This window comes from Populus trichocarpa, chromosome 6, assembly GCF_000002775.5.
Source record: "Populus trichocarpa isolate Nisqually-1 chromosome 6, P.trichocarpa_v4.1, whole genome shotgun sequence".
Lineage (NCBI taxonomy): Eukaryota > Viridiplantae > Streptophyta > Magnoliopsida > Malpighiales > Salicaceae > Populus > Populus trichocarpa.
Window position 1 is genome coordinate 1,651,747 of NC_037290.2, and position 27,676 is coordinate 1,679,422.

Below are 27,676 nucleotides of genomic sequence, written 5' to 3' on the forward strand. Positions count from 1 at the left end.
TGACTGCAAAAATAACTCAAGGATAGATAAATCTATGGCTTTCAAAGTTTCAAACCAGCCCTTGTCAAATACAGTGGTGAAGAACCAAAACAATGAGGATTATTTTAAGCATATATAACATCAAGGGCTGGATACCAGTCACACAAGTACAACTCTGTTTACAAATCCTGATCTGGAAAGGGGTATTTACAAAATCCCCTGGGATGTATTTGAAGCATCTCCTGTACAGAATAAGGGCCAATACAAGATCTATGGATCTTTCAATGATGAAAAAAATGTGATATTCACTAAAGTCTGGAGATATATTACGGTTGAGGACAAGTCTTCGAATCCCATGCTCTAGTACTTGGTTCTCCAATCATGCAAGAAAAGTTTCTGGTTTCATTAGTAGAAATCAAAGAATATGGTCGGTCCTCTTGGCTATCAAGCCTCATCCTCATCCTCATCTCTATGTGCTCTGGCTTTCTTGATAGATTCCACGGCATCCTCAAATGATTTCTGCATACAAATTCAAACAGTTTTCGATATATTTCAACAGCTATACATCGTTGGATATATACAAAAGGTCTCATGGCTTCTTTTGCTCTTTTATCAACTATATATGTAACAGATTCTTTTCTCTGTTTCAATAGAGACCAGACCACAGAAATACATTACAATCGAAAACTTTGCTGTCTCACACAAAACATGAAAATTGGTATGCTTCCAGTCTATCTGTCATACTACAACAAAGCCAATCTCACTAATATATTTAACTTACGGCATGCATATTGAGAACAGCATTTTGAAGCTTTGATGCACTAGGCCCCTGCCTGAGTAGGGTTTCCAAACTCCAGTTACATATGATTTGCTATAGGAGCATGACAAATTACATTATTTTGGAAGCATTGGTTCAAATCAACAGGTAGACTGTTTATAACTAAGGCCATTTAATTCCACATTATGATGGGAAACCGTTGTCATAACCGCTAGATAAATCCTAGCAACAGCCTGTTAAAAGCAGTTAGTACATGGAATACCTTGTCATAAAGTAAAACCGAAGCTACTATATGAAAGGCAATGGAGAAAGTAACAAGAAATCGATGGGAACAGCCTTGAATTCTCTACATGATCAATCAATAACAGCAACTGAAAACACACCAATATGATTAACACCATAACAAGAAGCAATAGCATACCCCTGAATTGTGCATATTCCACAGTGCTTCCTTTCCCATATCCACCACCACGGACCCACCAAGTAAGGCACTGCAAAAAAGATTAAAAAAATACCACCTTAATCTCTACATAAAAATGCAGAAACAGACTGATCAAACAAGTACAAATGCATCATAATTGACCAAGTACAAGATATAAAACCCTAGCATGCCCTAAACTCAAACTTTCTAGTCCAGATTTTACTTCCAGCCCAGTTCGATAAGCATCACTGCCAATCAAAAGATCCCAACTTTGAACCAAAAAAACAATAACAAGCACAGAAAATTAAAAAAAAAAAAAAACCCACGAAAAAAAACTCAAAAAAAAAAAATCACTCCAGAAATACAGAAACAACATCAAAACAAACATACCAGGCAAAAGCTGCATTGAGAAGAAACGCACGAGTGGTCATGAACTTGATCAAATTCTCCAATTTTGAGCTCCACCCAGAATTTCTATACCTATTAAACCTCGAATCATAATCATTATTATCATAATTATGATAATATCCATAGCCCCCACGATTATAATAACTTTTATTACTATAATAATTCCTTCCCGTGTGATTATTAGAAGAAGAATAAGAGGACCGAAAGTTGTAATCAGCACGTTTTTTATCGTTTCTAAGAATTTCGTAAGCTTCAGAGACTTGTTTGAATTTGAGGGTGGCTTTCTCTCTTACAGGATTTGATGATCGTGCGTGTTTGTCTGGGTGGAGTTCTAACGCTAATCTTCGATATGCTTCTTTTATTTCTTCTTTTCTTGCGGTTCTGTTTATACCTAAGACCTTGTAGTAATCCATGCTTGAATTTGTTTCTGGATTTTTTTGAGGTTGTCGGTGTATTTGAGAATTAAAGAAGAGGAGAGAAAGAGATTGTTGCAGACAGTCGTGGCATTTTTGTGTCCTCTTCTTCGGCAAGATCTTCTGTTCTCGTGGGAGTTAGTTTCTGTTTTTGACGTAGTTGTAATTTGGTCCTTATAGTCTTATAAATTATAAGTTGATCCCTTAATGATTATTGATTTAACAACCTTTTATTTTGTTCAATGGTTAGGAACATATATCACTCAATTACCAGTCAACTCATGAATCACAAAGTCAAACTAGGTCAAGCATTTTTATTTTAAACCATGATGTTTTTTTTATGTTGATTCTATTAGATTTGGAGCATGATTGGCTATCAATCTAATAAAAAAAAACTTGAACAAGTCAATCCGATTTTATCAAATCAATACTATTATTGGTTAAAAAATAAAAACTTCATCTAGATTAAATTTAAGTCCGAGACTTCTTGAATCAATTCATTGAATTGTGCCGAGTTCAACAACTATAATTAAGAGGTATATAAAACTCCAAGTCTTAGACTAACCGAGTTTGGTCGATTTAATATTTTTATAGTTTAGATTGAAACTTAATTTAAATTAAATTTCAAATTATAAATTTTTTAGGTCAACTCTTTATACTATGATAAACATGGTCAATCCCACCCGATAAATAAATAAAAATAAATGAATAAATAAAGAAAGTAACTTGAATCTAAATAATAAAGTTAAACTGATATGATAAGATAGCTAAAAAAAATCAATTTATAATCATAAAAGAATTTTTTCATCTACACTGAATTAAGAAGATATAGTCAATCTCTATATACAAAAGCATTTACTAATAAAAATAATAACAAAACATCAAACAAAACACAAAGTTGGCTGTTTTATATTCAAGTTTAAATGATACATTAAAAAATCTCTCATTAGTTTTAACTATTTCTATTTATTATTATAAACTTGATACCTAACTACCCTGGACTTCGACTAATTCATCATAAAAAATAAATAAATTAAGGTATTGATCCAATTTAATCTAGTAAAATACCCGGTTAAAACCTAATCCTTGATTTATTAATTTTTTTTTATTAAAACGATATTGTTTTGATCTTATTTACAAAAACAAAAAAAATTAGGAAATCAACCTGGATGGATCTTCTCGATCCTTATCCGGGTCAATCCCGGATCACTTTTTTATAAGTATGTTTGTAAAAGCTCAAATACTTCACATTTAAGTGTGATTTAATTAGAGCAAGGTGATTAAGACACTTTACATAATACTACAATATGCATGGACATTGTCATCACTGAAAAGATGGACTGTATCATCAGGGACGGTGCAGTAAGCTTGGTCTGGGAAGTATCCATGAACACTTTCATTGAACCCATGTCTGTAATAATTATACGATGTCATGTACGTAGTTTCATCCAAGTATTGGGATGCATATGGATAATATTCACTGTCATATGGAAATGGCCAAAACTCTGCTCTTCTTCCTGTTCTTCTCACTACCTTCAGGACCTTTCTCTGGTCGACATACCCTTTTACAGTCACCTTTTGCTTGTCCATGTCTATTTCCAAGCTATCAACACCTGCATGATGCAAAGTAAAAAAAAAAAAAAAAAAACGAAGAAGAAGAACATTGGCAATTTATATTCTCTTTTAAGTAGCTAGTTTGATTGATTTTGATCAAAATCAAATCGAACTAGCTAGATCATTGTTATTAAAATCAACCCGGCTCGCTAAGTCAAACCGAGACTTGATCGATCCAAAGATACAAGCCGAGCTAAGTTTGAAAAAGAAACTGATGGGAATCGACTAGATTAAACCGAGTGAACTAATAGTAAAGCTAAGTTGGTGTCATTCTGGGAAGCCAAGCCAAGAGAGTTAAAAACTTAGTTGGGCTCCATGCTTCCTTATACTTTGTTGTGTAAGAAAAAAAAAATACAAAAACCGAATGAAACTAAGATGCAAAACTGCAAAGACTAAACAAGATATTCTGAAAAAAAGCTACAAACACTTGCCATCAATTTTCGAGATTGCTCTTCGTATTCTCTTTTCACATCCTTCACAATCCATATGTACCAAGAGCTCCACAGTCTATCAAACGAGTGGAAATGACGGAAAACACCTAGTAAGTAGAAGCATGGATACCATGCATAAGAGCAATGGCAGAGAAAATCTTGATGGGACTAGAGCACTTACAGACAAGGCGTTGGATAATTTTGACCTCCCAAATCGCCATTGAAACATGATGGGCGTGCGTTTGAAGCTCTACAGAAGAAGCTAAGAATGTTTCTCCTTCTCTACATATGTTAGCATTTATCACTTCTCTTCTTCTGGGAAGCCACTTGGTTTTGTGTAGGCAGATGGCATTCTTCAACCGTAGATGGCTTGTGTCATGATCACAAGTGGGCAGATAATTTCTTTTTATTTGAGTTATTTCTGTCAAAGCTTTGAGCCTTTTACTGCTTTAAAGTTTAAAGAATATGTATTCGTACGGGTTTACAGATAGCATTAGATTTGTGTCAGGCATAGATCAAATTCAATGGCTGTTAATAACCATGTATGGGTGGAGAGAATTTCATTGCTTCGTACCATAGAATGGCTGCAATTCTAATCATAATTCTGGAAATTAACTTGAAAAATAATTTAGTCCATGAGTTATTAAATCCAGCCGAGTCATTTTATTTTTTTAAAATTCTTTAAAATTAACCCAATTTAGATTAATTGAGTCAATCAAATCATTAAAAATCTAGTTAAATTAATTGAATTTTATCGATTCAATATATTTTACGATTCAAATCACGAGTTTTCTATATCAACCTTCCGAATCGACCTGACGGGAAGATGTCATGCGAAAACAAACAAGAATGTTAAGAGGATCTAACTCAAGACACTAATCGTTACTTTCTTCTCACAATGACATCTAGTCGAAGAACAAGATGTCTGATGATAATATTTTTTTTTCTGGTGCAGAGCCAGAATCAGCCTAATTTGCCAAAGATCTGGTGCATTTCCAACCTACCAATTTCCATCTCTTTTGAGTACGAAATTCCTATCCCATTGAGAAATCTAATTGAACTGAATTTATTTGTGTTTGGAGGAGAAGAATACTGAAATGGGCCAATGTGTTGAAATTGCTGTCCATCAGAATATGTTCTCTGCCTGATTCTTCTTTCCAGCAAAAATCCTTGCTTTAACACACAACTTCAGAACAGAGAATTGGAAAATATATGCAATCGTAGCAAATTCTCTAGACTTTCTTTAAATTATCCCACAGAGAACTTACCCATCATTTCCATGTTTCAATAACAAATGGAGAGAAGCAAGCATATATTAATAATTATATATGCCCAACTGCATGCATCGATCAAGTTGTATTTTTTTTTTAAAAAAGGAGATAATTATTAAGAAAATTCAAGTTAACGGATATTCTTAGATAATGTTTTTTTTATACGTGTATATTATGTTTTGAAAACAAGAAAATTCATTATGAAATTGTTTCAAAAACATTTATTTTATATCCTCATTTATATTTCTTCCGCCAAGCATATTTTTGTATATATTTATTCTATCACATCACACTAACCAAATTCAATCTTAATAAATAGATAATAGCAGAATTTTTTTTATAATTATTAATCACCATTTACCATAAAAAAACTATAAAAAATATTTTAAAAAACAAGCTCTGCCACAATCCCTATCAAGTTATAAAACTGTTTGGTAATATAATAGCTTTTGTTTTTTTTTTTCCAATCACAATAAAAAATTGTTTAGTCAGTGAAATAACTTCTATCTTTTGCACCAAACTCATAAATAATTACATTTCAAACCTTGTTTTTATAGAAGCTAAAATATCCAGCTTTTCATTTATGAACACTTGTATTTTCATCTATTTTGCATGCAAAAATTCATTTCATAATAATTTTAAATAAATATATATATTTTTAAAAAAACAACAACTAAAAATAATTTTTTAAACCTATTTTTTTTTATCGGCAACAAATACACCCAAGACTTGAGTTAGCATTGATTGATTTTGACATTTCTCTGCTTACACATGTTATGGTGATGGACCAGGCAAGTTGTAGAGGTGCAATTTCAAGAAGAGAATAATAGCAAAGTGAAGCATTTTGCAACTCTATCTTGGAGATACAAATTGTTGGGGCAAGCATTTCGCTACCTCATAGGAATATGGTGCGCCTACACCCATCTCTCTAAGCATATGCCTTGATGTTACATAGCTTTCACACCAGAAAGAATTCTTGCCTCAACTATACCCTAAATTCGGTATAAATCAGAATAATAATCCATTTTTATTTTAAAATTTGGTCATTGAAATATCCACAATCCATTTCTCATAATTAATCTCATTTCATAACTTTGTTTAATAATTTCTAGGGATCAAATTTGTATTCGGGGTTTTTGGCTACCCTACAATAAGTATGTTTTCCAGAGATCAAACTTGTTTTCTCACCCTTGCAAGGATATAATAATGCCTTAACAAGTTGTGCCAAGTTTAAATATAAAATTTGGAATGTTTTGTTTTTCTTTTATTATATTTTATGATATATTCATATAAATAAATTATTTTATCTTGTGTGATAAAATATAATAATTTTATATTAAATATATAAAAAACAACGGAATTTTTATTCATATTTGATAGAGAAATTTTACTTTCTCAAAGATTTTTTTTATTATTTTTGTAAGTAACTGAATGTAATTTATTTTAAAGAATATCAAAAAAGGTCCCAATCGAAAAATAAGATTTTCTTATAGACAAAATTAACACGGGCGAAATTGATATTAATCTATTAATTTGAAGGTCCATCTGGGGCCCAATCCACTAGACTTCTCCCCCTCTCATATAACAGGCCTAAGCCTTACAGCTTATCAGTCCAAGGACCAATAAGAATCAAGCCCATCGTGACCCTTCTTCAACAAAAAGCTAAGAGACGAAACGCTTCTTCTCTCTCCTCGACGTTCTCAACAAGGAAGAAACACACAGACAGGGATAGAAAAAACGTCCTCGTTTAACTCTGCAACAAGAGCTCAATAAGGTCTGTATATTTGATAATTTCATGTTGCTTTGATCTGATTTGATCTCCTTATTGTTGGTGTTTCTGGAAGGCTAGGGCTTGGGAGGTAGAAGAGAGACTTGATTGGGAGACAAGAGGATTACTATGTTCTATGAAAGATGAAGGGTGAAAGCAGTTATGTGCCGCCGCGGTATATTCCGTTGGACCAATCGGATTTGGAAACGGAGAGTGTTCCACGAAATGAAGAGCGTTCTGGAGCTGCTAGTGTTGTAGGTGATGGACCGGCGCAATGGTCGTCTGGGATCTGTGCTTGTTGCGATGATATGCAGAGCTGTACGCTTACTTTTTCTGCTTTGTGACCTTGATTTATCATCAGAAGGAAAATTAATTTGAAGGTGCCTAATGAGTTGAATGAATAAAAATGTTGGGTTTTGTATTGTTTATCTTTAGTTGCCGGCATTGTTGTGGCTCCAAGAAAGGAATGATTTGATTCTTTAAGTAAAGGTTTTGGATTGCGCCGTTTTAGGAAGCGGATTTGTTTTCTGGATTGTGTAGAACAGGAATTTAAACTTGACTAAAGGCCACGTTTGGGAACGAGCCGCTGCTGCGGTTGCACCCCCGTTCCCAAACGGGGCCTAAAGTAGCTAACATGCCTTTTTCTGACTAATCATAGAGTCCCAATGAGTTAGCTTATTTGAAAAACACCTTGTTCTTTGGGTAGAGGTTTCCTAATTAGGAATCAGGAATATCAGGAAAAAAAATTATCTGTATGATCCTTTCCATTTAGTGTTTGTGTTATTGCTAGTATATTACTTATAGGCAGACTGCCTCTTGAATGAACTATCGCATACAATTCTTATATGTAAATGTGTTAAACATACCATTAAGCCTTCAATTAGTGATCTTTTTTAAGCTGCACTGGTGTTTGACAAATGTATCTGTTAGTCACAAACCTGCGGAATGGATGGTAGTTGGTATTGGTCGTTGATGTGGTGTATGAATTGAATAATTACAGCATCTAAAAAGTGGTAATTCATTTCTTTGTTATTCCTCTTTGTTTGCGGTAGGATATTGATCACCCAAAGAATCTAGGATGTTGCATATTTGGGTAAGAAGAACATTTTTTGTGTACTAGGGCATGGTTGTGATCATGAAATCTAGCTTAAGGAAAACTGCTGGGGAGTGGGTAGCAGTGTTATTATGAGATGGATGTATTCAGTGTTAGACATTTCACTCATGGCGGGTTTGTTGGATATAAAATGCATGACTGATAAGATCTAGACTTTGGGTGATCAATATCCTACCTTTATGAAACACTTGCATGTACATGCCTGTAGATTTGCATGGAATGTATTGAAAGTCCTTTTTTTTGGGAACTTATTGAACAACATGAATCTATTGTTGCCTAAAAAGAAAATTGTTAATACAATGCTGTTTTTGGTGTGTACAGGTTGTATTGGTCTTTTTTGTCCTTGCTATTTGTTTGGTAAGAATGCAGAATTTTTGGGTTCTGGGACTTTGATAGGATCGTGCGCAACCCATTTTATTTTGTGGGCTCTTGTCAACACCGTCTGCTGCTGTATGACTGATGGCATTTTGTTGGGGTTACCTGGATGCTTTGTTGCATGCTATGCTTGTGGTTACCGCAGGGTGCTTAGGGAAAAGTATAATTTGCAGGTATTGCTAGTTCAAAATTGTAATTTTATCGAAAAAAATCTTCTATCTATTTTCCTTAATGCTGTGGAGGTTGTTTGTGGATGCTAGATAAATACACCTGCAAATGTTCAGGCTTGAGTAGTTAGTGTAGGACATTGATGTCGATGTTTTGTTTCTTTCGGTGGTGTATAGATTTTATACCTTTGGTAGCATAAGACATGGGATTTAGGATATGTTTGATGGATTTCCTCCAAGTAGGAGTTTAACAAATAGTTGGAACAAAGATTGCTGGGAGCTCAGAGCACAGAGATAAATCAAGACGTTGAATTTTCAAAGCTGCTTTGCTTTAGGTTTTCTTTCATACATGATAGACTACACGAGATATTTGGAGCTGCTTGTTTAGGCTTAAAGTTCATTGTAGAAAAAGAAAAGGCTGTTCCTAAAAGCTAAATGTGTAATTTGTGTTGATTTCTTATGCAGGAAGCGCCATGTGGTGACTTAGTGACACACTTTTTCTGCCATCTGTGTGCTAATTGCCAAGAATACAGGGAGATCCGTGAAAGGTCTGGTGACTCCAATTCCCCTGATCTTAAACTGGCGGTGGTCACAGCTCCACCAGTCCAGACAATGGAATCAGGTAATACAGAGTAATGCTTCTACCATAACACTCCTGGCAAGACCACCACATATTGTTTCACACTTGACCTCGCACCATCCTATGCCAGATTAAGCAGTCGACGTGCATTGCTTTTTAAAGCATGTCTTCTTAAGTTTGTATCCGTGAGACTAATGGAGATCTTTTATATAATCATTGTAAACTACTTGTCTTTTTACTAACAGGCACCAATTATCATCACACAAGAGTAGACTAAGGTAAAAGTAAAAGAAATACTGCTAATGCATTTCGCCATCATATTCTGCCACCACTCTCTCACTCAATGCTCATTGTTGGTGTAGATTTTGATTTCTGAACTTGTTTTTTTCATTTAATTTTAGGTTGGTTTTTACGGATATTCTGGATAATTCAGTTATTTTGCTCATTCCTACATGATAGGGAGAACTGAGAAGAAAAGGACCTTCTCCGTCGCCACCCCTATATCATTTCCACCTGGCCAACATCTGTGCTTCAAACCCTTTCTCTTGCAACCTCAAATCAAGTAACATAAAAAGGAAAGAAAAAAGATCTTGAAAATATTTATCTATTTCTTGTTCAAATCAACACAGATATTCAAAACTAAACTTGATTTAGAATCTGTTGAGGCATTGGCCACCACTCCCAAAACAACATCATACAGGAAATAATGAGCATTAAAGCGTTTTGGATTCAAGCCAATCTGTTATTTCATGATTTTTCTTCTTCACATCAATTAATGGTTTTTGGTTTGTGATGTTTCTTCTTGTTATGGGTGCACCATACATGTCTGTAACTGCTTCAAAGGGTGGGCAATGGTGTATTATTTTCGGCGCAATTGACCAAATGCAGGACCGCTCATGTTAAAGGCATTCTCAATGCCGTCGCCGGCATGGGAGAAAGCTGTAGATGGCACCAGCAACTTGCATTTTCCGATAAGCTGTGGCTATCATCTTCAGAAGACAAAATACCCTTTAAAATTTTGATTCTCTCTTCGAGTTCCCAGTTTTAAATGATGGGATAAGAACCTGGGAATTCAAGAAAGGACCAGCTCTTGACTCAAAAATCATAGCTATAAGATGGATTAGGGATAAGATTAAAAAAACAAAAAAATCTAGGTTACTAGATCAGTGGTCAACTTACAGATTATCGGATCAATTGTTTTTATTAATATTGTTTTAATTATTTTTTCAGTGATAACCAGTTAGATCAACAAAGTTTCACTGGATTAATGTTTGTTTCACCGAATTAATGTTTTATTTGATTTAACTAAAAATCTACGTTAATAACTATGATCAAAATCAATTACAAATATAATAAAATAAAATAAATAACAATAAAAAATGACAACGTCCGTCTTTGTTCTAATAGCATTTCACATTTAGACTTTTCACAGACCAAATAATGCTATTTTCAAAAGAAAATATCTCCTCGTTAAGAATTTTTAATTTTTATTTAGTGTTGGGAAATTCAAGAATTAATAAAATTATTTCTTTTATTCTTTTATGTTGGGTTAATTAATAACATTAAGTATTAGTATATGACTTATAACAAGGTAGGTGTATAAGTTACGAATTGATTAATTTGGGTAAATATTTTTTTTATATAAAAATTAAAATAATATTATTTTAATTTTTTTTTTGTAAAATTAACTGATTTTTAACTGTATCTATGAAGTCAATTATGCTAAACAAAATCAATTCTAAATTAAAAGTTTAACACCCAACCCATGCTAAAGGATGGATTAATAACTGGGTTTAATATCCCTATTAATCTTAATATAATAAATTAAAAGGAACATACAAGCAGTAACATGTTAAGCAACCACGTGTCAAACAATAATAGCCAAAGGAATTCTAAAAAACCTTTTCCTTTTGATCTCTCCAGGAGCATTCCATGCACAACACCACACGTCAACAGTCTTATGCTGCTGCTCCCTCCTCTCTCCCCTCTCTCTCACCCTTATATCAACTGCCAAAGATTTTGTTAAAATAAAAATAAAAAATATTTCCCATCCACCCCATCAATAGCCTACACTGTCATCAGTCAAACGACAGTGAAAAAAATCCCATCAAATTCTCCATTTCTCCAACCTCTCTCTGTTTTGGCCGTAGCCGTAGCTGTACCCTTAACTGTACCTTAATCTTCTCATGTGCATATTGTTTTTCTTAATCTGTTTTGGCCATAGCCATAGTCGTAGCTGTAACTGTAGGATCAGTTCTTACAGATGTTTCTAAAGTTTACCATGTAAAAAAAACAGTCCATCCATGTCGGGAGTAAGGATTCATAGTTATGTTTCTGTCTTGGTTATATATGCTGTTTTCTATACATGGAAATTATTTCGTATTTACAATGATTGGTTGAATGCTTTCTGTGTTTAGCATTGGGTAATGCAAAATATTAATTATTTTGGACGTTTTCTTTTTTAAAAACATAACGATTAGGTTACCTTTTCATGCCACGTTCTGCTTGATTTTCCTGATATGATCTTTTCCGTTTTTTGTTCATGCATCCGTTTTCCTTGTTTAATGGCTGTGCCATTGGTATTGGAAAGTTTGGAACTAGTCTGTAATGGTTGCCCTGCTGTTTCTTTCTTGTTCTTATTATAGTGTTTTTTTATTTGAGTATGCCCTTTATAAGAAATAAGCATTTTGATTAATAAATGATATTTTGTTTTCCTTTTTCAAATAAATTATTATAACAAGATTATGATACTAATGTGATTTCTTTCTATAAGCATATCATTCAAATCTCTATACACACTGGGTTCTAATCTTTCTCTCCGTTCGTCTTTCTCTTCGGTTTATTGCAGATTAAGGGTGAAAAATAATGGATTTTTTCAAAAGCACCATGCCCATTTGCCCTCAGCATTGTTCACGATGGGCTAGAGTTTACATGGAGTATTGTCTTTGCAATATGAAAGATGGGGTTTCATTAACTTTAGGTATGATTAGTGTTTTGAGTTGGGGTGTTGCTGAGATACCTCAAATCGTTACAAACTATAAGGAGAAATCCACTGAAGGACTTTCCCTTGCTTTCTTGTTGACATGGATTATTGGGTGAGATATCTGTTGAAGTACTAGGTTCTTGCTTTATGTCTTTTGATAATATGTTTGCTTGTTATGTTAATTTGTAATGCTTTTATTTTTAGGGATCTTTTCAATGTTTTTGGCTGCATGTTGGAACCAGCTACTGTAAGTGGTCTTTTTTTCTTTTTCTTTTTCTTTTTCTTTTACCTCTAATTCTACTGATTGCTTGTTTTGATTATCCACTTTACTTGTTGAAATTCTGAATAAACTTGTTATTATGCTATATAATCCAATGAAATTGTGATGTTTTGAATGATTTCATATGCATTTTCTCGTTTAAGATAAAAAAATAAAAACATTAGAGACAAAGGGAAGACCTCCTACAAAATTCACTTCAAAATTGTACTCTTAATTTGTCCATGCCTCTCTAACCAAACATGTTTTTTACCCTTCTGTCTTTAGATACTAACCAAATGCAACCTAAGATCATGTATTTCAAGTCTATGGTTATATCATCCCTGTTCACCTTGGATTTCAATGATGTTTTAACTGTAGTTTTATGCTTGATTCTGCAGCTTCCAACACAGTACTACATGGCGGTGGTAAGAATTCTGATAAAGATTACAAGTTCTCTAATATGGTCTTGCTATTAATTTAGTTGGTCTCTTGTCATTGAACAATTCATTTACAATGCTTTGTTGTTTTTCAGTTGTATACAATGACCAGCACACTTCTTACTGCACAAACTGTTTGTTGGGGATTCCGGCTCCCCCATGCGCGGACCGGGGGTGTACTGATACTTGCTCAACGGAGGTAAAGCACACCGAGACACAATATTTTACGTGGTTCGGCAAAACCGCCTACATCCACGGGAGAGTCCATATTATTAGAGATATATAGAGAAAGGATTACAACATACATGGAGGAGGAGGATCACTTCACTCAAACTCAACTCCCAGCTCTTTTGCTGCACTTGCAGCTGCTGCCATTGCAGCCCTTCACTTTCACTCTACTCTCTTCACATTCTCACAGCTCTCTCTCTCATTTTGCTCTCACATAATGCCTCTATTTATAGGCATTTCATGGCAGCTGTTTCACTTGTTCTGCTGTCAAACATGGCTGCAAGGTTAGGCATGGTAGGTTGCCTAACCATTGAAAATGGTGGCTGCCAATAGTCAATGGTTGGTGCCAACCATTTGCTGCACATGCAATGGCAACAACCCAACAATCACCCCCTTTGCCATTCATGTGGGGCAACTGTCCTCTTGCTTCTTCAGCACAAGCTTGCATTCTGCAGCTCTTTCAAGCTTACCATTCCGAGAGCGCCTTTGGCCAAGTTTCCAGGTACTTGCCAAACCTTTCAATCACCAGAGTCACCAAAGCACACCTTTTCTCACACAAAAGGATCACCACAACCAGATGGTCTGCCACATCACATCTGAAGAGTGTTAACGCTTGTCTCTGGGATACACAACATTCCCCTTCGAGCGTATTAACCATGCTCGGTCCGGAATGGTTCATCAAGCCTCACACCAAGGCTTACAACACCTCCTCAAACGGAAATTTCTATTTCCAAGTGCGACAGTCATTATCTGAGTATCTCAATATGATCACGAGCTCACCACTCTTCCAAGAGTCTACTCATCCAGGAGTTGCGCCTGTCCTCTGTTCCACCCTAGGAACCACGCCTTACTTCTCCGTGGTAGCTCTCCACCTTCACCTATGGGGGCAACCCATTAAAGGTTGATCCATATATGTCTTGATACTGAGTATTACAATGCCTTCTCCAAGCTCACCACCTTGACAAGAGTCAACTCGTTCTCGGAACCTGCGCATGCCCTTTTGCTTCTTCATAGCAGCCGCGTCTTAATGCTCCACAAGTCATCCACTTATTGTCCAAGGCAAATGTCTTCTAGCTCATTGATCTTTAGCATGGGGGCAATATCCATGAAAGTCAATCCTGCATTTGTCTCCATACTCATCATAACCACTTTATTGGTTATCCATCTGTCCACTCATATCCAACCATCACATTGGCTCTGGGGTTGTTCTGAACTTGAGCTCTTATCGTGACTCATCATAACCACTTTATTGGTTATCCATCTGTCCACTCATATCCAACCATCACATTGGCTCTGGGGTTGTTCTGAACTTGAGCTCCTATCGTGGCCCATACACCTTCTCTAAGGTGTCTTCGCCCGTTGTCATGGGGCGGTCTGAACTGGGGCTCCTCTCATGGCCCTCACACCTTCTCCAAGGTGTCTTCGCCTTTCATAGGCGGTCGCATCCTCCTTCAGCTGAGATGCTTCAAAGTGGCTCCAAAAAAGTTCTCTACCACCATGTGCACTATGGGAGAGATAACTGCCACTGATTACATAGAAAGAGAAACTTGCGGTATACTCCTCGCAATCCTCCACCTCGATTTCTATGTTTGGAGCTTCTATGCCTTTCTGCTTGACAGCTCCACCTACACCAACTCTTTTTGGTGTCATCGCCTTTCATCATAGGCGGTCGCCTTTTATCACAGGCACTTGCACCCCCTCAATTAGGTGCCTCTGCAACAGCTCTCTTTCCATCCTTGCATGCATTGGAAAGGTCTTCGCCTGTTGTCTTCATTAAGAGCACAAGAGACTTCCTGTTGTACAAACTTTAACAGTCTCTGCTCTGAGCTTCATCTGGGAACACTTCTTCTCCTTGCACCTGTTGTCTCATTACAGTACCTCGTTGGATCCTACAGGTACCCTTGCACAATCTCCGTGTGCCCTCGTGCAATTTTTGCTCTCCAGATTTCTCCCTATTCCTTGCTTATGTTTGACAGCAGCTCATCCTGTCACAACACCTGTCCAAGTCAAAAATAGGGTGCCAATCTTTATCCCCTTGCTGTATTTCTCTTCCATTATCAGGGTCTTCATCAATTCTCCCTTCGAGAAATCACAGTCACCGAATCTAACTTCTTTGGAGAAATCACCACTTCATCAGATCCTTGATCATACGGAACCCAACTGTTCCCTTGTGCCGTCATCCTGCTAGTCTTCAACCGTTTCATTACAAACTGCTATATATACGAAAATAGTACCGTATGGATAATCCTTCCACTAAGCAAGTTCCCAGGAAAGATTGGAGGGGTCACACTGGTCCCGCTTAAAACCCAACCTCCTAGACAGAACTTCTTAGGCCATATCTATCCATCGTACTGTCTTTCCGTATATACAACCATTTGCTAGCTTTGTTGCGGCTTTCCTTTACAAGTGATCTGAAATATACTGGTTTAATACATGATTTCTCAACATCTGGCGAGACTACCAGTTCTTAGATTCGTCAAGATTGGTCTTCGTTAATTTCCACTCTTCACCTCAAATTGTCCACATGATCGGGTGTCCAGAGTGTCCCAATTTTGCCTTCCTTCAAAGCAATTAAAATTCTCCCCACTTAGCATTTTAGCACATATAATTGGGTAAACATGTGCACCTTCTTCTTCTTCATCATCATCGACCACCACGATGACCTTTAGATGCCTCCTAATCGGGCAATCTCTTTTGTTAATTCACCACCACCACTTTTGGTCTCAAATCTCAACGATCGGACCATACCATTGCATCCGGAACGATCAAATTAGCTGGAAACAAGTCTGAAATCGTCCAAATCGCATTTCAGACGGCTAAGATTTGATCAAAACAATTCTGGCCTGATGAACGGCCCAGATTCAATCTCAGATCCGGTTGCACGTAGACTCCGCTGCACAGAATCTTATCCGTTGGCTCGCGGCTCGGCTCGGCTCCTTTTTGGCTCGGCTCAACTCGGCTCAGATCGGCTTGAGTCTGGTGGCGTGGCAGGTGGGTCCCACTTTGGTGACGTGGCTGTTGACTGGACGCTGACTGGTCTATGACGTGGCTGCTGACATGGCATGCCTGCTGTGCATGATGACTTCACCATTACATCAGGCTGATGTCATCATGGGCCATGCTACTGTACATGATGATGTCACAATTACATCATGCTAATGTCATCCCTCACATGTCTAGTGTTCATGATGACGTCACTTTTACATCATGCTGACGTCATCCTTATCCGAGTCAGCCACATGGGTCGGGTCAACTGGTATTCGGGTCGGGTCAACTCATCCGGGTGAAGAAGACGCGTGGGGCGCGTCGGCGCGCGTGGACAGACGCCTTGCCGGAGAGTGATGGAGAGTGCGGCCATGTCCGACGTCCGATTTTGACGCCGTTTTCACCGTTGGCTTCGTCGCTTCCTCCTCTACACAGTGGTATGGTCAAAACACAATTTTGACAACTTTCATTTTTGAGCAAAAAACAAACACCCCTTTAAACCATCAGCTCTGATACCAATTGTTGGGGATTCCGGCTCCCCCATGCGCGGACCGGGGGTGTACTGATACTTGCTCAACGGAGGTAAAGCACACCGAGACACAATATTTTACGTGGTTCGGCAAAACCGCCTACATCCACGGGAGAGTCCATATTATTAGAGATATATAGAGAAAGGATTACAACATACATGGAGGAGGAGGATCACTTCACTCAAACTCAACTCCCAGCTCTTTTGCTGCACTTGCAGCTGCTGCAATGGCAGCAAGGCTGCTGCCATTGCAGCCCTTCACTTTCACTCTACTCTCTTCACATTCTCACAGCTCTCTCTCTCATTTTGCTCTCACATAATGCCTCTATTTATAGGCATTTCATGACAGCTGTTTCACTTGTTCTACTGTCAAACATGGCTGCAAGGTTAGGCATGGTAGGTTGCCTAACCATTGAAAATGGTGGCTGCCAATAGTCAATGGTTGGTGCCAACCATTTGCTGCACATGCAATGGCAACAACCCAACACTGTTTACTATGGTCACATCTATCATCGACTGAAAAGCAATAGACGACGCCTCAAGGTAAGGATCTTTTTTCTTCTTATAATTTAACAGCAATTTTCAACATTTAAGTATGTATTTTTTTTGAGTGAAAGATCAAAGTTCTTGGAACGAGTCAGAAGGAGACAAACTGTCCTGTAGGTGGATTGTGGAGGCAGAAAATTGTGTTAACTATTGTGAAGCAAAGCTTGGCCTTGAGCAAAATACTGAATTTTTTCATGTTTATGCTGGATTTTAATCTATAATATATGAATTCTGGGATATGGTTCCATGAAGAAATGTTTTGAAACATGAATGTAACCGTCCCGTGGGAACATTTTCCTTTCCAATGTGTCTGCATAAATTAGAAGTACTATAATTTGGTTTTTCTTAAATATAAATGGAAATTTATGTCAATAGATTTGATGACAGATATGCTGTTTATTGACTTCTTCAAGTAGCTAAAAAATCTCTGCACTTCTATTTGTAATGTGCTGTTCAGGTTCTAGATTAGTATTTGCGCATGTAATACGCTGTTAATGTTCTTCACTGTAATCCAGGGCCCTGTCTCCAGTCATTCTGAAGAGGCTGGAAGAGTTAAACAAGGAAATAGTGATGCTGGTGCACAAGTCAACAGTGCTGATAAACAGAGAAATGAACCTGCAGCTCCTGAAGGAACAAATGGTTTGAGTTCACCAATTCCTTTTCCAACACTTCCTCAAAAAAGTTCCCCTGAAAGAGATCTATACTACGCGTAAACTTCTCTTCTTGAATTTGTCGATATGCATTAGATTTGAATCACAACCTCAGTTTTTTTTTTATGTGGTTGTACCAGTCTATGCTGGTGCTTGTTCGGTTCTTGTCAAGGACTTTTCTTGGATTTATATACTGAGTTCCAGGTGGAACATTCCACCATGAACCCATGGTTGCAAAAACTGTAACTGAATGCTGTAGCCCCATTTTGATCTGAAATACAGTAGCCTTTTTTGGTTCCGTATTTGAAGTTGACAATACTTCTCTGCATTTTTTTCTTGTATGCGATCATGCTATTGAAATAGAACTTCATATACAATATGGTTATGTCACAAATGTAATTTTCTTCTTTCATTTTTCTTTCAGGTCAGCAAGATCTCTTTCAAGCAGCCATACTCCCACAGTAGGATCCTTTTTAGCACAAAGAACGACTCCTCCATCGTTTTCGATTAGGAATTCAATTGAAGAGCCATTGCTTGGTGAAGATGTAGCCACACAATCTGCACCGAATTTGAACACCAAAACCATGCTATGTGTGGTTAGGATATATACCAATCTTTTGCAGTTATTTTTTGTGAAGAACTCTACACTAAATATGACATTCTATTATAGTCACAGACAATTTTTTATTTCAGGTATCTGTAGTCACATTCCTTGGAACACTTAATCTTCACCATTCAGCAAACAGCAGGCTTGACAGGGTGTTTGAAAATAAAAATCAAGGAATTTTCATTCAAGTAGGAAGAAAGATTTTGCAGGTATCCCAAATTGAAGTTTAGTTTCATTCAAGAAATCCTAGGTAGCGTTAATATCTTGGGGGGAATAAAGAGAGATGGAGACAATAGGGGACATGTCTCTATCTTTGTCTCTTCAACCGCCATTTCTATCTTTCGATGCTAATTAACCAAACGCACTAGTGAATTAAATTGTCGATCATTGTGGAAAAAACGGTGATTTCCTGTCTTTCTTTTACAGATTCCTCCAAAGTAAATTTCCCCTTTTTCCCTACTATTATTTAAGTTGGTCATCCAGCTTTCTGCTTCTTGTGCATTAGAGATGATTCAATTAAATGTAGGATAACTCATGAGATAGAGGATAGTATATATGCAAGATGGTAAAACATAATCCTGGACTTAGTCACTGGCTTTCATATGCTGCTCAACTATAGACAACTTTTTCTAAAAAATCCCTTTTAAATTTCTTTTGATATTTTCTTATGTTGTTTTTCTTAAAACGGATTTCAGACAAGTAGCATAATGTCACATGAAAACGATATTGATGGAAATGTAATTGGAACGTTCCTTGGTTGGTCGATGGCAGCTATTTACATGGGTGGACGGCTTCCTCAAATCTGCCTAAATGTAAGATGATCTTCCCAATATACCAGTATTATCAGCATTCAGTAATTCGTGCATGTTTTTTTCTATTCAATGCCACAAGGTTATCATCAATTCAGAAGACTGCACATGAGATGGTAGATATAACATGTTATATTAGTGCCCGTTTGGTAATGCGGGCATGGCTGCGGTTGCACCCGTGTTCACTAACCCAAAGCATCAATTTAGCAGAACTATGACAGAAATACTCATCCCCTCCACCTCTTTATTTTCCTGGAATATTTGCACAGTCTGTGGTGTATTGTTGCTTCCTCTAGATCTAATTTTAACTAGCAATGCTTGTCTTCTAAATTTCTACAACTAAATTCAACTTTCGTGGTTTATCAATTTTGCAGATCAAGAGGGGCAAGGTTGAGGTAAAGCATATTGACCTATAACTTCAGTGTTCTTCCATAAAAGCTGATATATGTTCCAAAGCACAATTATGTAGTCACTATATCTTCAACAGTTTCTCCTACCCAAAATGTTGTGCTAAATTTCTTCTATGCTACTCAGGGGCTTAATCCATTAATGTTCGTCTTTGCTTTGGTTGGAAATATCACATATGTAGCAAGGTGCATAAATCCCCCCCGCCCCACCACCATCTTTGATTTCATTCCTGTCTCTGCTTTTCTATTCTCTAATTTTGGGTCAGGTATTTATTACGTTTTCAATAGCATACTAGTCGATAGCTTGGCATGGTCAAAGATCAGAGCAAACCTACCATGGCTGGTGGACGCAGGAGGTTGTGTGCTGCTTGACACTTGTGTATCCTTGTTAACTCACAGTAAAATTCTTAGGAAAGACTCTGAATTCCACTTGGCTTATGTGTTTCCATACTTGATTGTCAACCTGGATAAGATGAGCCCTGTTGTCTTCCATTTTTTTGTCGAACCCTAATGTCTTGACTAGATACTGCTTCAATTCGTCTACTTTCGCTACCGGAGGCGCCAAGTAGTGGAGGACAAGCTACAAAGCTCCAATGGAGCTTAGATAGTAATGAAACATGTTGACTAAGGCATCTCCTCTCCTGGATCTTCCATTGTTTTTGTCTATGCTAATATTGTTTATTCATTGGAGCTTCTTTTTTTTTATTGGTTTAGGCACTGTAATAGATCCATGGCATCTCAACATTCATAGCCTCCCATCAAACTTGATCAGGCATAAGCCTTGCTGCAAATGGCCATCTTGCGGTGATAATAACTCTTCATTTGGATTTTGTTGGGTGAGCTAAGCGATAGAAGTTCTGATTGTTATTTACCGTTTGGACTTCCATGGTAGAAGACCACCTTGTATTTCTCCTCCAATCTGGTTCATTCCTTCGTTTTTTAGCTGTCAGAAAATGGATGGGAACTGACTCGATGAGCCCCAACTCATTTTCTTTCTTCCACCCCGTTTTTCATTCAATTATGAGTTGCGTGAATTTCATCGTACTTATTAAACCTCGTCCGGTAGTTTAACCTGCCGACTCTAAACTAGTTTTAAGTTGTCTTTTCTTTCAAATATAGACACGTCCACTTATGTCCTAGGCAACAGCAAGGCCGCCTTTACTACAAATCTCCATTCAAATTTCATGGAGTCTCCATTTCCCTACTTGCAAAAAGATTCTTATACAACATGGCTCGCCATCTTTCCCTTCCTTAATTCCACTGCCTCTAGATCATCGCTTACGATGCCTGTAGCACCACATCTCTACAAATGATCCATCAAGGTACTTGCCCTCAAATGTTTATTACCTCTATGGTTTGCTATATTTGATTGATCATTGATCCTTTCAAAATAATCAATGTTCCATCTAGAATCGTAAAGGGATTCTCGGACCCTTTTGTGTATCAAAACTAACTACTTTCTGATCTGTCAAGTAAATCATTCACAACCAGACATGAGTATATTTATCTATTGAAAGTGAGGTTCTGGAGCATGTCTCAGAGGATAGAAGTTTGATGAGTTAAGGTTTTGTTTGGTAACGCGGTGCAAACTGTATGATTTTCTGTGATTTTTTTACCTCTATTGCATGTTTTATGGCGACATGTAGAAATTAATATTCGTGCAATATCTATATATTAGTGGATGAGGAGCGTGACTTAACATAAAATGGCTAAAAATCATTGTAGTTTGAATTTTCCTGCACAATTCAATAGAATATTATTTACAAGTATAGAAATCATTGCCTACATAAACTCACTTAAATTCGTAGGCTATAAGATGTTCGTCTGCTGCATTAAGGGTTGGAAGCTTTACTTTTTGTGGCTCACCAGAATAAGAACTGATCTGAGGACGGAAAACTATGTATGTACCATCATTAGGGTTGTTTTGCAGCCTGTACAAATGTTGCCCAGCAGCATAGGCTCCAAGAAGTTGGTATGATCTCTCTGATTGATACATTGCCAAACATAGATCATCTCCACCTACAAAATCAACCTTTTCAATTACGCTGGAATCGTGAACTGAAGCAATCTTCTGTTCATCACACGTAAGTAATATATACTCACAAGCAGCTAGCTCAATCTGAGTGAGGTAAATAAAATCAAGGGCTGCAGAAATCTCCTGCTCAAACTGATGAAAAGGTCCACTCTCAAAATCCATCCTTTTCAGCTTACACAGTCCCTCTCCCAACTCCATCATTGCTCCTTTATGATTCTACACACGCCGTTAATTTAAAGCCACTACAAATCGATAAGCAAACAACAATAAAGAAACAAACAAACCTGGTTGAAGAGGTGATGGAATCCAACAGCACACTGAAGAATCCCATGGAAAAGAGTCCTAGTGGGCTCTTCTGCTTTAATCCACAAAGCTTCAAGAACATCATGGCACTTGTAGTATTCCCTCTTGTTGAAAAGGGCAGCTGCTTCTTCAAAGCTACAATTCTCCTCACCATCATCTTCCACGCTGTAATATCTATAAGATATGCGAAAGGAAGTGGAATATTTTCTAGTAGTGTCTTGTTTAAATATCGAAGAGACTAGAGGATGATGAGCTCTCTTAGACAAAGATGAAAAGTTGATTGATGATTTGCTGTGGATCGATGAAAGGACATAGGAACTTGGTAAAATGGATAATGATGATGAGATGGGGAGAAACTTGAGAATTGTTGCCATTCTCGTTGAGATGTTTCTGTGGTGTGGAAATGTCTTCCCAAGTTTTCTAGGCGGGATTGTTCTTGTGGTGGAGGCTTTAGAACGGGGGGAGGATAATAATAATAATAATAATAATAACAAAAACATGCCTTTGAAACCATCTAGGTGGTGGTCTATTTACTTCCTCTGTAGTTTCAGGTTCGAGCTCTGTAGTTACTCATATGATGGCCACTGGAGGCTTACATGGTCGTTAACTTCAGGGCTCGTGGGATTAGTCGAGGTGCGCGTAAGCTGATCCGGACACCCACGTTAAACTAATAAAAAAAAAACATGCCTTTGAAAGTTCTAGGAATAGATTTTTTTGAATTTTAACCTTAATTTTTATTACACGAATTTATTTTAGTGAATATTTGATGTTGAAACCATAATTGTTAAATTTGATTTAGTATAACAAATTAATCTGAGTTTAGTATAAATTAAATTAGATTTTTAGTTCAATCAGATATAATAAAAATCAATTAATTTATTTAAATTTTTAGTAATTTGATTGATTCAGTCATCCCAGTCAAAAAAAATGATGAGAAGTTAATTAAATTATTCAACAAGTTAATCCAATAATTTAGTATTAATATGTTTTTTCGTGTCTATCTTAATTTGAATTTGAAGAAGAGTATCTTTAAAATATTTAAAAAAAAATAAAAAAGCTAATATTTTAAATTAAAAGTATAATCATTTTATCCACTTCAATTTCTTAACCATATTCTATCAACTTTAATTAATCAAAGTTAATGCGTGCTTAAAAGAGAAGGACGAGATAGAAAATTACAGAAACCAAATTTATTTGCCGAGTGGCTTAAAGCCACGTGTCCCAATTGCCTTCATTTTGAAAAACGCTGTTTTATTCGTTGTTGGAACCACGTGTCTTGGCCTCCTTAGTCCTTGACGGCCAATCAATGTCCTCCAATACAAATCCCTTGATCCACCTGATAAAACCCTAACAGCTAGTCAGCTACTGCACTGTTCGTCACTCATCAAGACACTACGTCAAATCCGATTTAGACCCGATTCTGATTCTGGGATCGAGAAAAAAATAACATATATTATATGTAAATTTATAGGTTATTTAGTTAATTGTTTTTATTAAAACAATAAAGTTTTTTTTTATTTTTTAATGTTGAATCCAATTTGCTTAAATGAATCTAATAAAAAAATCGGTTAAATCAATTAAATCTTGTTTGTTCAATATTTTATCTGGTTTAATTAAAAATTTATCTTAGTCAGTTATTTTTATTAAAATAATAGCGCTATATTGTCAATTTAAATTTTATTAACTTAATATTTCATCTGATTCAATTAAAAATTCTTTTCAGATTACTTTTTAAGTCAACCTATCGGTCAGACCGAGTTTTACGAACATCATTATTAGCTAAAACACTCACTTAATCACCTGCTAATCCTCCCCTGTAAAAATCCCAACATCCATAACGAAATTCATTTCCCACGAAAATCACATGTAACTAACTGCGCCAATGCAAATCCCTTCTTCACTATCCCTCTTCCGCCATCGCACTCCCACCTTCTTCCGCCACCACCCTCTCCTTATCACCGCATCCAGACACCACCAAAACCAACCCAATGTCTCCCGCAAACAACCACCAAGCAAAAACCTCCTCAAAGCCAAAAAAAACCTAACTTCCAAAAAAGACTTCTCCAATCTCTCTCCGATCCTCTCCCCTGACCACACCCCTACCAACCTCTCCGATTCTCAAGCCATCGGCACCGTCGCCGCTTCCCAAGCGAACTTCATGCGCGTGATTGTCACCGCCGAACCTGAGAAGATAGAAGATTCTAGTAGTAGTAGTAGTAAAGTTGGAACTGAATTGCTATGCGTGGTTCGGGCGGTGTTGAAGAAGATAAAACGGAGAGTCTTGGTTGGTGATAAGGTGGTGGTTGGGTCAATTGATTGGGTAGATAGGAGAGGAATGATTGAGAATGTTTTTCAACGGAGTTCGGATATTTTAGACCCGCCGGTAGCGAATGTGGATCGGTTGTTGGTTCTTTTTTCGGTTGAGCAACCACAGTTGGAATCATTTGTGTTGACTAGGTTTTTGATTGAGGCCGAATCTACTGGGATTCCGATTACTCTCGCGTTGAATAAAGCAGAACTTGTTGATCAACAGGTTAATTGTTGTTAGTGCTTATGCTTGTTTTTTTCATTTCAATGGTTTTTTTTTTTTCGAAATGTGGTTGGCTTAGTTGAATTGTGGAATGTGAATTTAGTTTGGCAACGGGTGATTTGATGATTTTGGGTCTGTTCATTGTTTTGGAATGCTGTTGGTGTTGGGTTGTTGATGGTTCTTTAGTTGGTGTTTGACTGAATTGTGGAGAGTGGATTTGGTTTGGTTTTTGTTGATGCTGGATTTGTTTGGTTTTATTGGAATGTGGTAGATGTTGTGTTGTTATATAGCATTTGGTTACTATCTCGATACAGAATAGATGGGGAAAATTACCTTGAAACTCTTTTATGTTTTCGTCACCGTCCCCCCAGCTAAACACGTTCTTGTTTCTTTTGTATTTTGGCTGGTTTAATTGCTTTTGTTAAATGTGAAATTTGAATTTTGTGATTTATTTTGGAATATGGTGAATTTGTTAGTGATTATTTCAGGTTGTTGGCTTTAATGGTTTGTGATTTTCTTTTCTTTTTTTCGGGGATTTGTGCAGGTGTTGAGTGATTGGGATACTAGATTGAGAAGTTGGGGTTATGAGCCTCTCTTTTGTAGTGTTGATTCGAAAATGGGGCTTGATAGTTTGGCTTCTGTTTTGAGAGATCAAACGACAGTGATTGTGGGTCCAAGTGGAGTTGGGAAATCTAGCTTGATTAATGCTTTGAGGAATAAACCCAATTCCCAAGTTGAAGTAGATAATTGGTTTGACCCTGTAGGTTTGTCTGATCTTTCAGCGATCATTTCTTCTTCTTTGTGAGAAATGCTCATGTGTTTGATGACTGTGTATTGTACGTGTGGTTTTACTAGATAATGGGTAGCAAGTGGTTTGAAGATCAGCGCGTCGGTAAAGTTTCAACGAGAAGTGGTAGAGGGAAGCACACTACACGTAACGTCTCTTTGCTTCCACTTGGTGGAGGTGGTTATCTCGCTGATACTCCTGGGTTTAGCCAACCTAGTTTGTTGAAAGTAACAAAGCAATCTCTTGCCCAGTATTTTCCGGAGGTTTGAGTTGTTGCCTTTTGATTGTCTATGTTAGATGGTTTACTTGGGTTCTGTTCATTGAATTGTTACTTTGTTCACACCTGGTTTCTTTGTTTATGGTGTTTGTTGCAGATAAGGAAAATGCTTGGTGACAATGAACAGGCTAAATGTGCATTCAATGATTGCTTGCATGTTGGCGAACCTGGGTGCATAGTAAAAGGGGATTGGGAAAGGTATCCCTTGTATTTCCAGCTTCTTGATGAGATCAGAATCAGGGAAGAATTTCAGTTAAGGACATTTGGAACCAAGAGGGAAGATGACGTAAGGTATATTAAATTAAATAGTTAAGGATTAAGTGGACCTTGTATGTAATGCATGCTTAGTTTGCTAAATGCATTGAAAAATCTGCTATTGTGCATGTTGTTAGTAACAAGATCGTAACTTATGTACAGCAATATGAGGGTAGGAAAATAGCTGGTTTAGTATCTTTTGCTGCTTGAACATGAATGCTTGTAGAGAAAATCATGACTATGGGAATCACTGAGATAGATAATAGAAACCGCATCTGCTACAGGTCTCACAAAAAAAATATCGCACCATCGGATCGCTCGAAAAAAATCAAATCTTTATTTTGTTTTTGTCCAACTAGTTTCTGAGACTAGGAATTTCTATTATTCTAAAGATGTAACAGAAAAATCTTCTGTATTCTTCTCATGTTTCATTTGTACCTTTTCATTCTCCAAGGATTTTTCCTTGGATTATGATTAGCATTAGATGTACTAAGACAATTCATCTAATTTGCAAACGGCATAACCTTGCTATATGTGAAAAGTAAGAAATTCTAATTTAAAAGCTTCTCGCTTTGCTTAAATTAGTTTATTATTGAGAAGCAAAATGTTGGAGCAAGAATTTCGCAAAATCTTTGGTTACAATGAATGCCTGCCGGTTGTTGATAACCTTATTTACTACTCTACTTTGCTCTCTCTAGATTTGACATCATTGTTACTTTGGGCTTAACTTCCATTATTCTGGCTCGGGTTGCAGTCAGAACAACCTACTTTTGCCAATATTGTTGGTCTCATTTTCTGAATTCTGAGTGTCACCATTCACAGGTACAAGGTTGGAGACATGGGTGTCAAGCAAGCAGAGCCACGTTTGGAGCCCAAGAAGCATAGAAGACAGTCTCGCAAAAGGATTAACCAATCAATACTAGATGAGTTGAATGAACTTGATGATGACGAAGATTTGTTGGATGATGAAAACGATCCTATCTTGAGGGCACTCAAGAATGAAAATCTTTAGCAAGTTAACTGTGGGCAAGCATAGCTGCACTGTAAATAACTAGCTTGTACCCCTTCCTCATCACAACTGCGGATCAGAATTCAGAGACCAAACAGATCTGCTGGCTCGTGTCTTCATTGAAAGCCAATCCATTTTGTGGCTTTAATCAATTCTCATCTCTAATTACTGGCAATACCCGAGTCATATTTGATGCCAAATTTTCCTTCCAGATCTCCTTCTTTTGTCACGACGTGCTGCATGTATCTCCAGTAAGAATTGTGCTAAAGACCAATTTTTGAAGCCTCAAGATCAGAGCACAGCAAGCAACAACACTGTACCAGGAAACTAGAGTGGCACAGATCCAAGAAGCAAGAGCTTATAAGTGGATTTAATTATACTTGCCCAATGGAAAATGGCACACTCTATTACTATTTAATGAAATGAGTTCTACAGATTATAACTTTAATTGATTTAATGTGATTTAATTTTTATAAAATAATTAAGTTTTTAATATATCATTTTATTAAAAATTTTTATCCTAATTAATATAATTGTCCAAGCAAGTCTTAATTCAAAAATGACAGCAATAGAGTGAATTTATTTTTGGATGATGTGTGTGATTTATTTCGGTTATTATTAATGTTTTTTTTTTTAATATCACTAAATTTATCTTATCAAGATTTTGTTTTTGTAGCACTTGAGGTATCGTCATTGAGGGTGCCAGCCTCTAGAATTTCAT

General features: G+C 36.8%; 6 protein-coding genes across 9 annotated transcripts; 3 read left to right on the forward strand and 3 right to left on the reverse strand.

Annotated features, from left to right (window-relative positions):
- Positions 1 to 77: 77 nt before the first annotated feature.
- On the reverse strand, positions 78 to 2,400 carry LOC7495650 (chaperone protein dnaJ 72). Its single transcript, XM_002308801.4, has 3 exons — positions 1,569 to 2,400; positions 1,179 to 1,248; positions 78 to 498 (listed from the first exon to the last, which is right to left on the reverse strand). Exons 1-3 carry the CDS (start codon positions 1,997 to 1,999, stop codon positions 424 to 426), a joined length of 576 nt encoding a protein of 191 aa, XP_002308837.4. The 5' UTR covers positions 2,000 to 2,400; the 3' UTR covers positions 78 to 423.
- Positions 2,401 to 3,159: 759 nt separating this feature from the next.
- LOC7479620 (heavy metal-associated isoprenylated plant protein 45) lies at positions 3,160 to 4,467 on the reverse strand. The gene is made up of 3 exons (XM_024603681.2): positions 4,226 to 4,467; positions 4,045 to 4,120; positions 3,160 to 3,612 (listed from the first exon to the last, which is right to left on the reverse strand). Exons 1-3 carry the CDS (start codon positions 4,271 to 4,273, stop codon positions 3,290 to 3,292), a joined length of 447 nt encoding a protein of 148 aa, XP_024459449.1. The 5' UTR covers positions 4,274 to 4,467; the 3' UTR covers positions 3,160 to 3,289.
- Positions 4,468 to 6,944: 2,477 nt separating this feature from the next.
- LOC7479621 (protein PLANT CADMIUM RESISTANCE 10) lies at positions 6,945 to 9,637 on the forward strand. 2 transcript variants are annotated; one of them, XM_052453482.1, is made up of 4 exons: positions 6,945 to 7,089; positions 7,160 to 7,401; positions 8,519 to 8,745; positions 9,205 to 9,637. In XM_052453482.1, the coding sequence occupies exons 2-4, from the start codon at positions 7,227 to 7,229 to the stop codon at positions 9,373 to 9,375; spliced, it is 573 nt and encodes a 190-aa protein (XP_052309442.1). In that variant the 5' UTR covers positions 6,945 to 7,089; positions 7,160 to 7,226; the 3' UTR covers positions 9,376 to 9,637. The 2 variants fall into 2 exon arrangements, with proteins under 2 accessions (XP_052309442.1, XP_052309443.1); XM_052453483.1 differs by having other exon boundaries at positions 7,165 to 7,401.
- A 1,634-nt stretch (positions 9,638 to 11,271) lies between these two features.
- Positions 11,272 to 21,374, forward strand: LOC18099785 (uncharacterized). 3 transcript variants are annotated; one of them, XM_052453476.1, is made up of 15 exons: positions 11,272 to 11,489; positions 12,168 to 12,414; positions 12,507 to 12,549; positions 12,960 to 12,986; positions 13,094 to 13,129; positions 17,227 to 17,283; positions 17,802 to 17,995; positions 18,361 to 18,532; positions 18,630 to 18,752; positions 19,239 to 19,355; positions 19,727 to 19,747; positions 19,887 to 19,945; positions 20,048 to 20,138; positions 20,283 to 20,392; positions 20,478 to 21,374. In XM_052453476.1, exons 2-14 carry the CDS (start codon positions 12,185 to 12,187, stop codon positions 20,361 to 20,363), a joined length of 1,251 nt encoding a protein of 416 aa, XP_052309436.1. In that variant the 5' UTR covers positions 11,272 to 11,489; positions 12,168 to 12,184; the 3' UTR covers positions 20,364 to 20,392; positions 20,478 to 21,374. The 3 variants fall into 3 exon arrangements, with proteins under 3 accessions (XP_052309436.1, XP_052309439.1, XP_052309438.1); XM_052453479.1 differs by lacking the exon at positions 11,272 to 11,489 and adding an exon at positions 11,494 to 11,631; XM_052453478.1 differs by lacking the exon at positions 11,272 to 11,489 and adding an exon at positions 11,498 to 11,644.
- A 40-nt stretch (positions 21,375 to 21,414) lies between these two features.
- LOC7495652 (uncharacterized) lies at positions 21,415 to 22,556 on the reverse strand. The gene is made up of 3 exons (XM_002308803.4): positions 22,079 to 22,556; positions 21,863 to 22,010; positions 21,415 to 21,778 (listed from the first exon to the last, which is right to left on the reverse strand). Exons 1-3 carry the CDS (start codon positions 22,469 to 22,471, stop codon positions 21,552 to 21,554), a joined length of 768 nt encoding a protein of 255 aa, XP_002308839.3. The 5' UTR covers positions 22,472 to 22,556; the 3' UTR covers positions 21,415 to 21,551.
- A 1,324-nt stretch (positions 22,557 to 23,880) lies between these two features.
- LOC7479622 (small ribosomal subunit biogenesis GTPase RsgA 1, mitochondrial) lies at positions 23,881 to 27,450 on the forward strand. The gene is made up of 5 exons (XM_024602530.2): positions 23,881 to 24,630; positions 25,172 to 25,387; positions 25,483 to 25,677; positions 25,789 to 25,982; positions 26,769 to 27,450. Exons 1-5 carry the CDS (start codon positions 23,980 to 23,982, stop codon positions 26,956 to 26,958), a joined length of 1,446 nt encoding a protein of 481 aa, XP_024458298.2. The 5' UTR covers positions 23,881 to 23,979; the 3' UTR covers positions 26,959 to 27,450.
- Positions 27,451 to 27,676: the final 226 nt, after the last annotated feature.

What these genes read in the sequence shown, in the direction of transcription:
- LOC7495650 (XM_002308801.4), bottom strand. Translation starts at nt 1,999, where the DNA reads ATGGATTACTACAAGGTCTTAGGTATAAACAGAACCGCAAGAAAAGAA. An exon ending in CTCAATGCAGCTTTTGCCTG is followed by an intron (nt 1,249 to 1,568) that starts GTATGTTTGTTT and finishes TCTTTTTTGCAG; the next exon opens with TGCCTTACTTGGTGGGTCCG. An exon ending in GGAATATGCACAATTCAGGG is followed by an intron (nt 499 to 1,178) that starts GTATGCTATTGC and finishes ATTTGTATGCAG; the next exon opens with AAATCATTTGAGGATGCCGT.
- LOC7479621 (XM_052453482.1), top strand. Translation starts at nt 7,227, where the DNA reads ATGAAGGGTGAAAGCAGTTATGTGCCGCCGCGGTATATTCCGTTGGAC. An exon ending in TTGCGATGATATGCAGAGCT is followed by an intron (nt 7,402 to 8,518) that starts GTACGCTTACTT and finishes TGGTGTGTACAG; the next exon opens with GTTGTATTGGTCTTTTTTGT. An exon ending in GGGAAAAGTATAATTTGCAG is followed by an intron (nt 8,746 to 9,204) that starts GTATTGCTAGTT and finishes TTTCTTATGCAG; the next exon opens with GAAGCGCCATGTGGTGACTT.
- LOC7495652 (XM_002308803.4), bottom strand. Translation starts at nt 22,471, where the DNA reads ATGGCAACAATTCTCAAGTTTCTCCCCATCTCATCATCATTATCCATT. An exon ending in TCCATCACCTCTTCAACCAG is followed by an intron (nt 22,011 to 22,078) that starts GTTTGTTTGTTT and finishes CGGCGTGTGTAG; the next exon opens with AATCATAAAGGAGCAATGAT. An exon ending in TCAGATTGAGCTAGCTGCTT is followed by an intron (nt 21,779 to 21,862) that starts GTGAGTATATAT and finishes TTGATTTTGTAG; the next exon opens with GTGGAGATGATCTATGTTTG.
- LOC18099785 (XM_052453476.1), top strand. Translation starts at nt 12,185, where the DNA reads ATGGATTTTTTCAAAAGCACCATGCCCATTTGCCCTCAGCATTGTTCA. An exon ending in TAGGAAGAAAGATTTTGCAG is followed by an intron (nt 18,753 to 19,238) that starts GTATCCCAAATT and finishes AACGGATTTCAG; the next exon opens with ACAAGTAGCATAATGTCACA. An exon ending in TTCCTCAAATCTGCCTAAAT is followed by an intron (nt 19,356 to 19,726) that starts GTAAGATGATCT and finishes TCAATTTTGCAG; the next exon opens with ATCAAGAGGGGCAAGGTTGA.
- LOC7479622 (XM_024602530.2), top strand. Translation starts at nt 23,980, where the DNA reads ATGCAAATCCCTTCTTCACTATCCCTCTTCCGCCATCGCACTCCCACC. An exon ending in TAGATAATTGGTTTGACCCT is followed by an intron (nt 25,388 to 25,482) that starts GTAGGTTTGTCT and finishes TGGTTTTACTAG; the next exon opens with ATAATGGGTAGCAAGTGGTT. An exon ending in AAGAGGGAAGATGACGTAAG is followed by an intron (nt 25,983 to 26,768) that starts GTATATTAAATT and finishes CACCATTCACAG; the next exon opens with GTACAAGGTTGGAGACATGG.
- LOC7479620 (XM_024603681.2), bottom strand. Translation starts at nt 4,273, where the DNA reads ATGTTTCAATGGCGATTTGGGAGGTCAAAATTATCCAACGCCTTGTCT. An exon ending in AATTATCCAACGCCTTGTCT is followed by an intron (nt 4,121 to 4,225) that starts GTAAGTGCTCTA and finishes CTCGTTTGATAG; the next exon opens with ACTGTGGAGCTCTTGGTACA. An exon ending in AGCAATCTCGAAAATTGATG is followed by an intron (nt 3,613 to 4,044) that starts GCAAGTGTTTGT and finishes TGCATCATGCAG; the next exon opens with GTGTTGATAGCTTGGAAATA.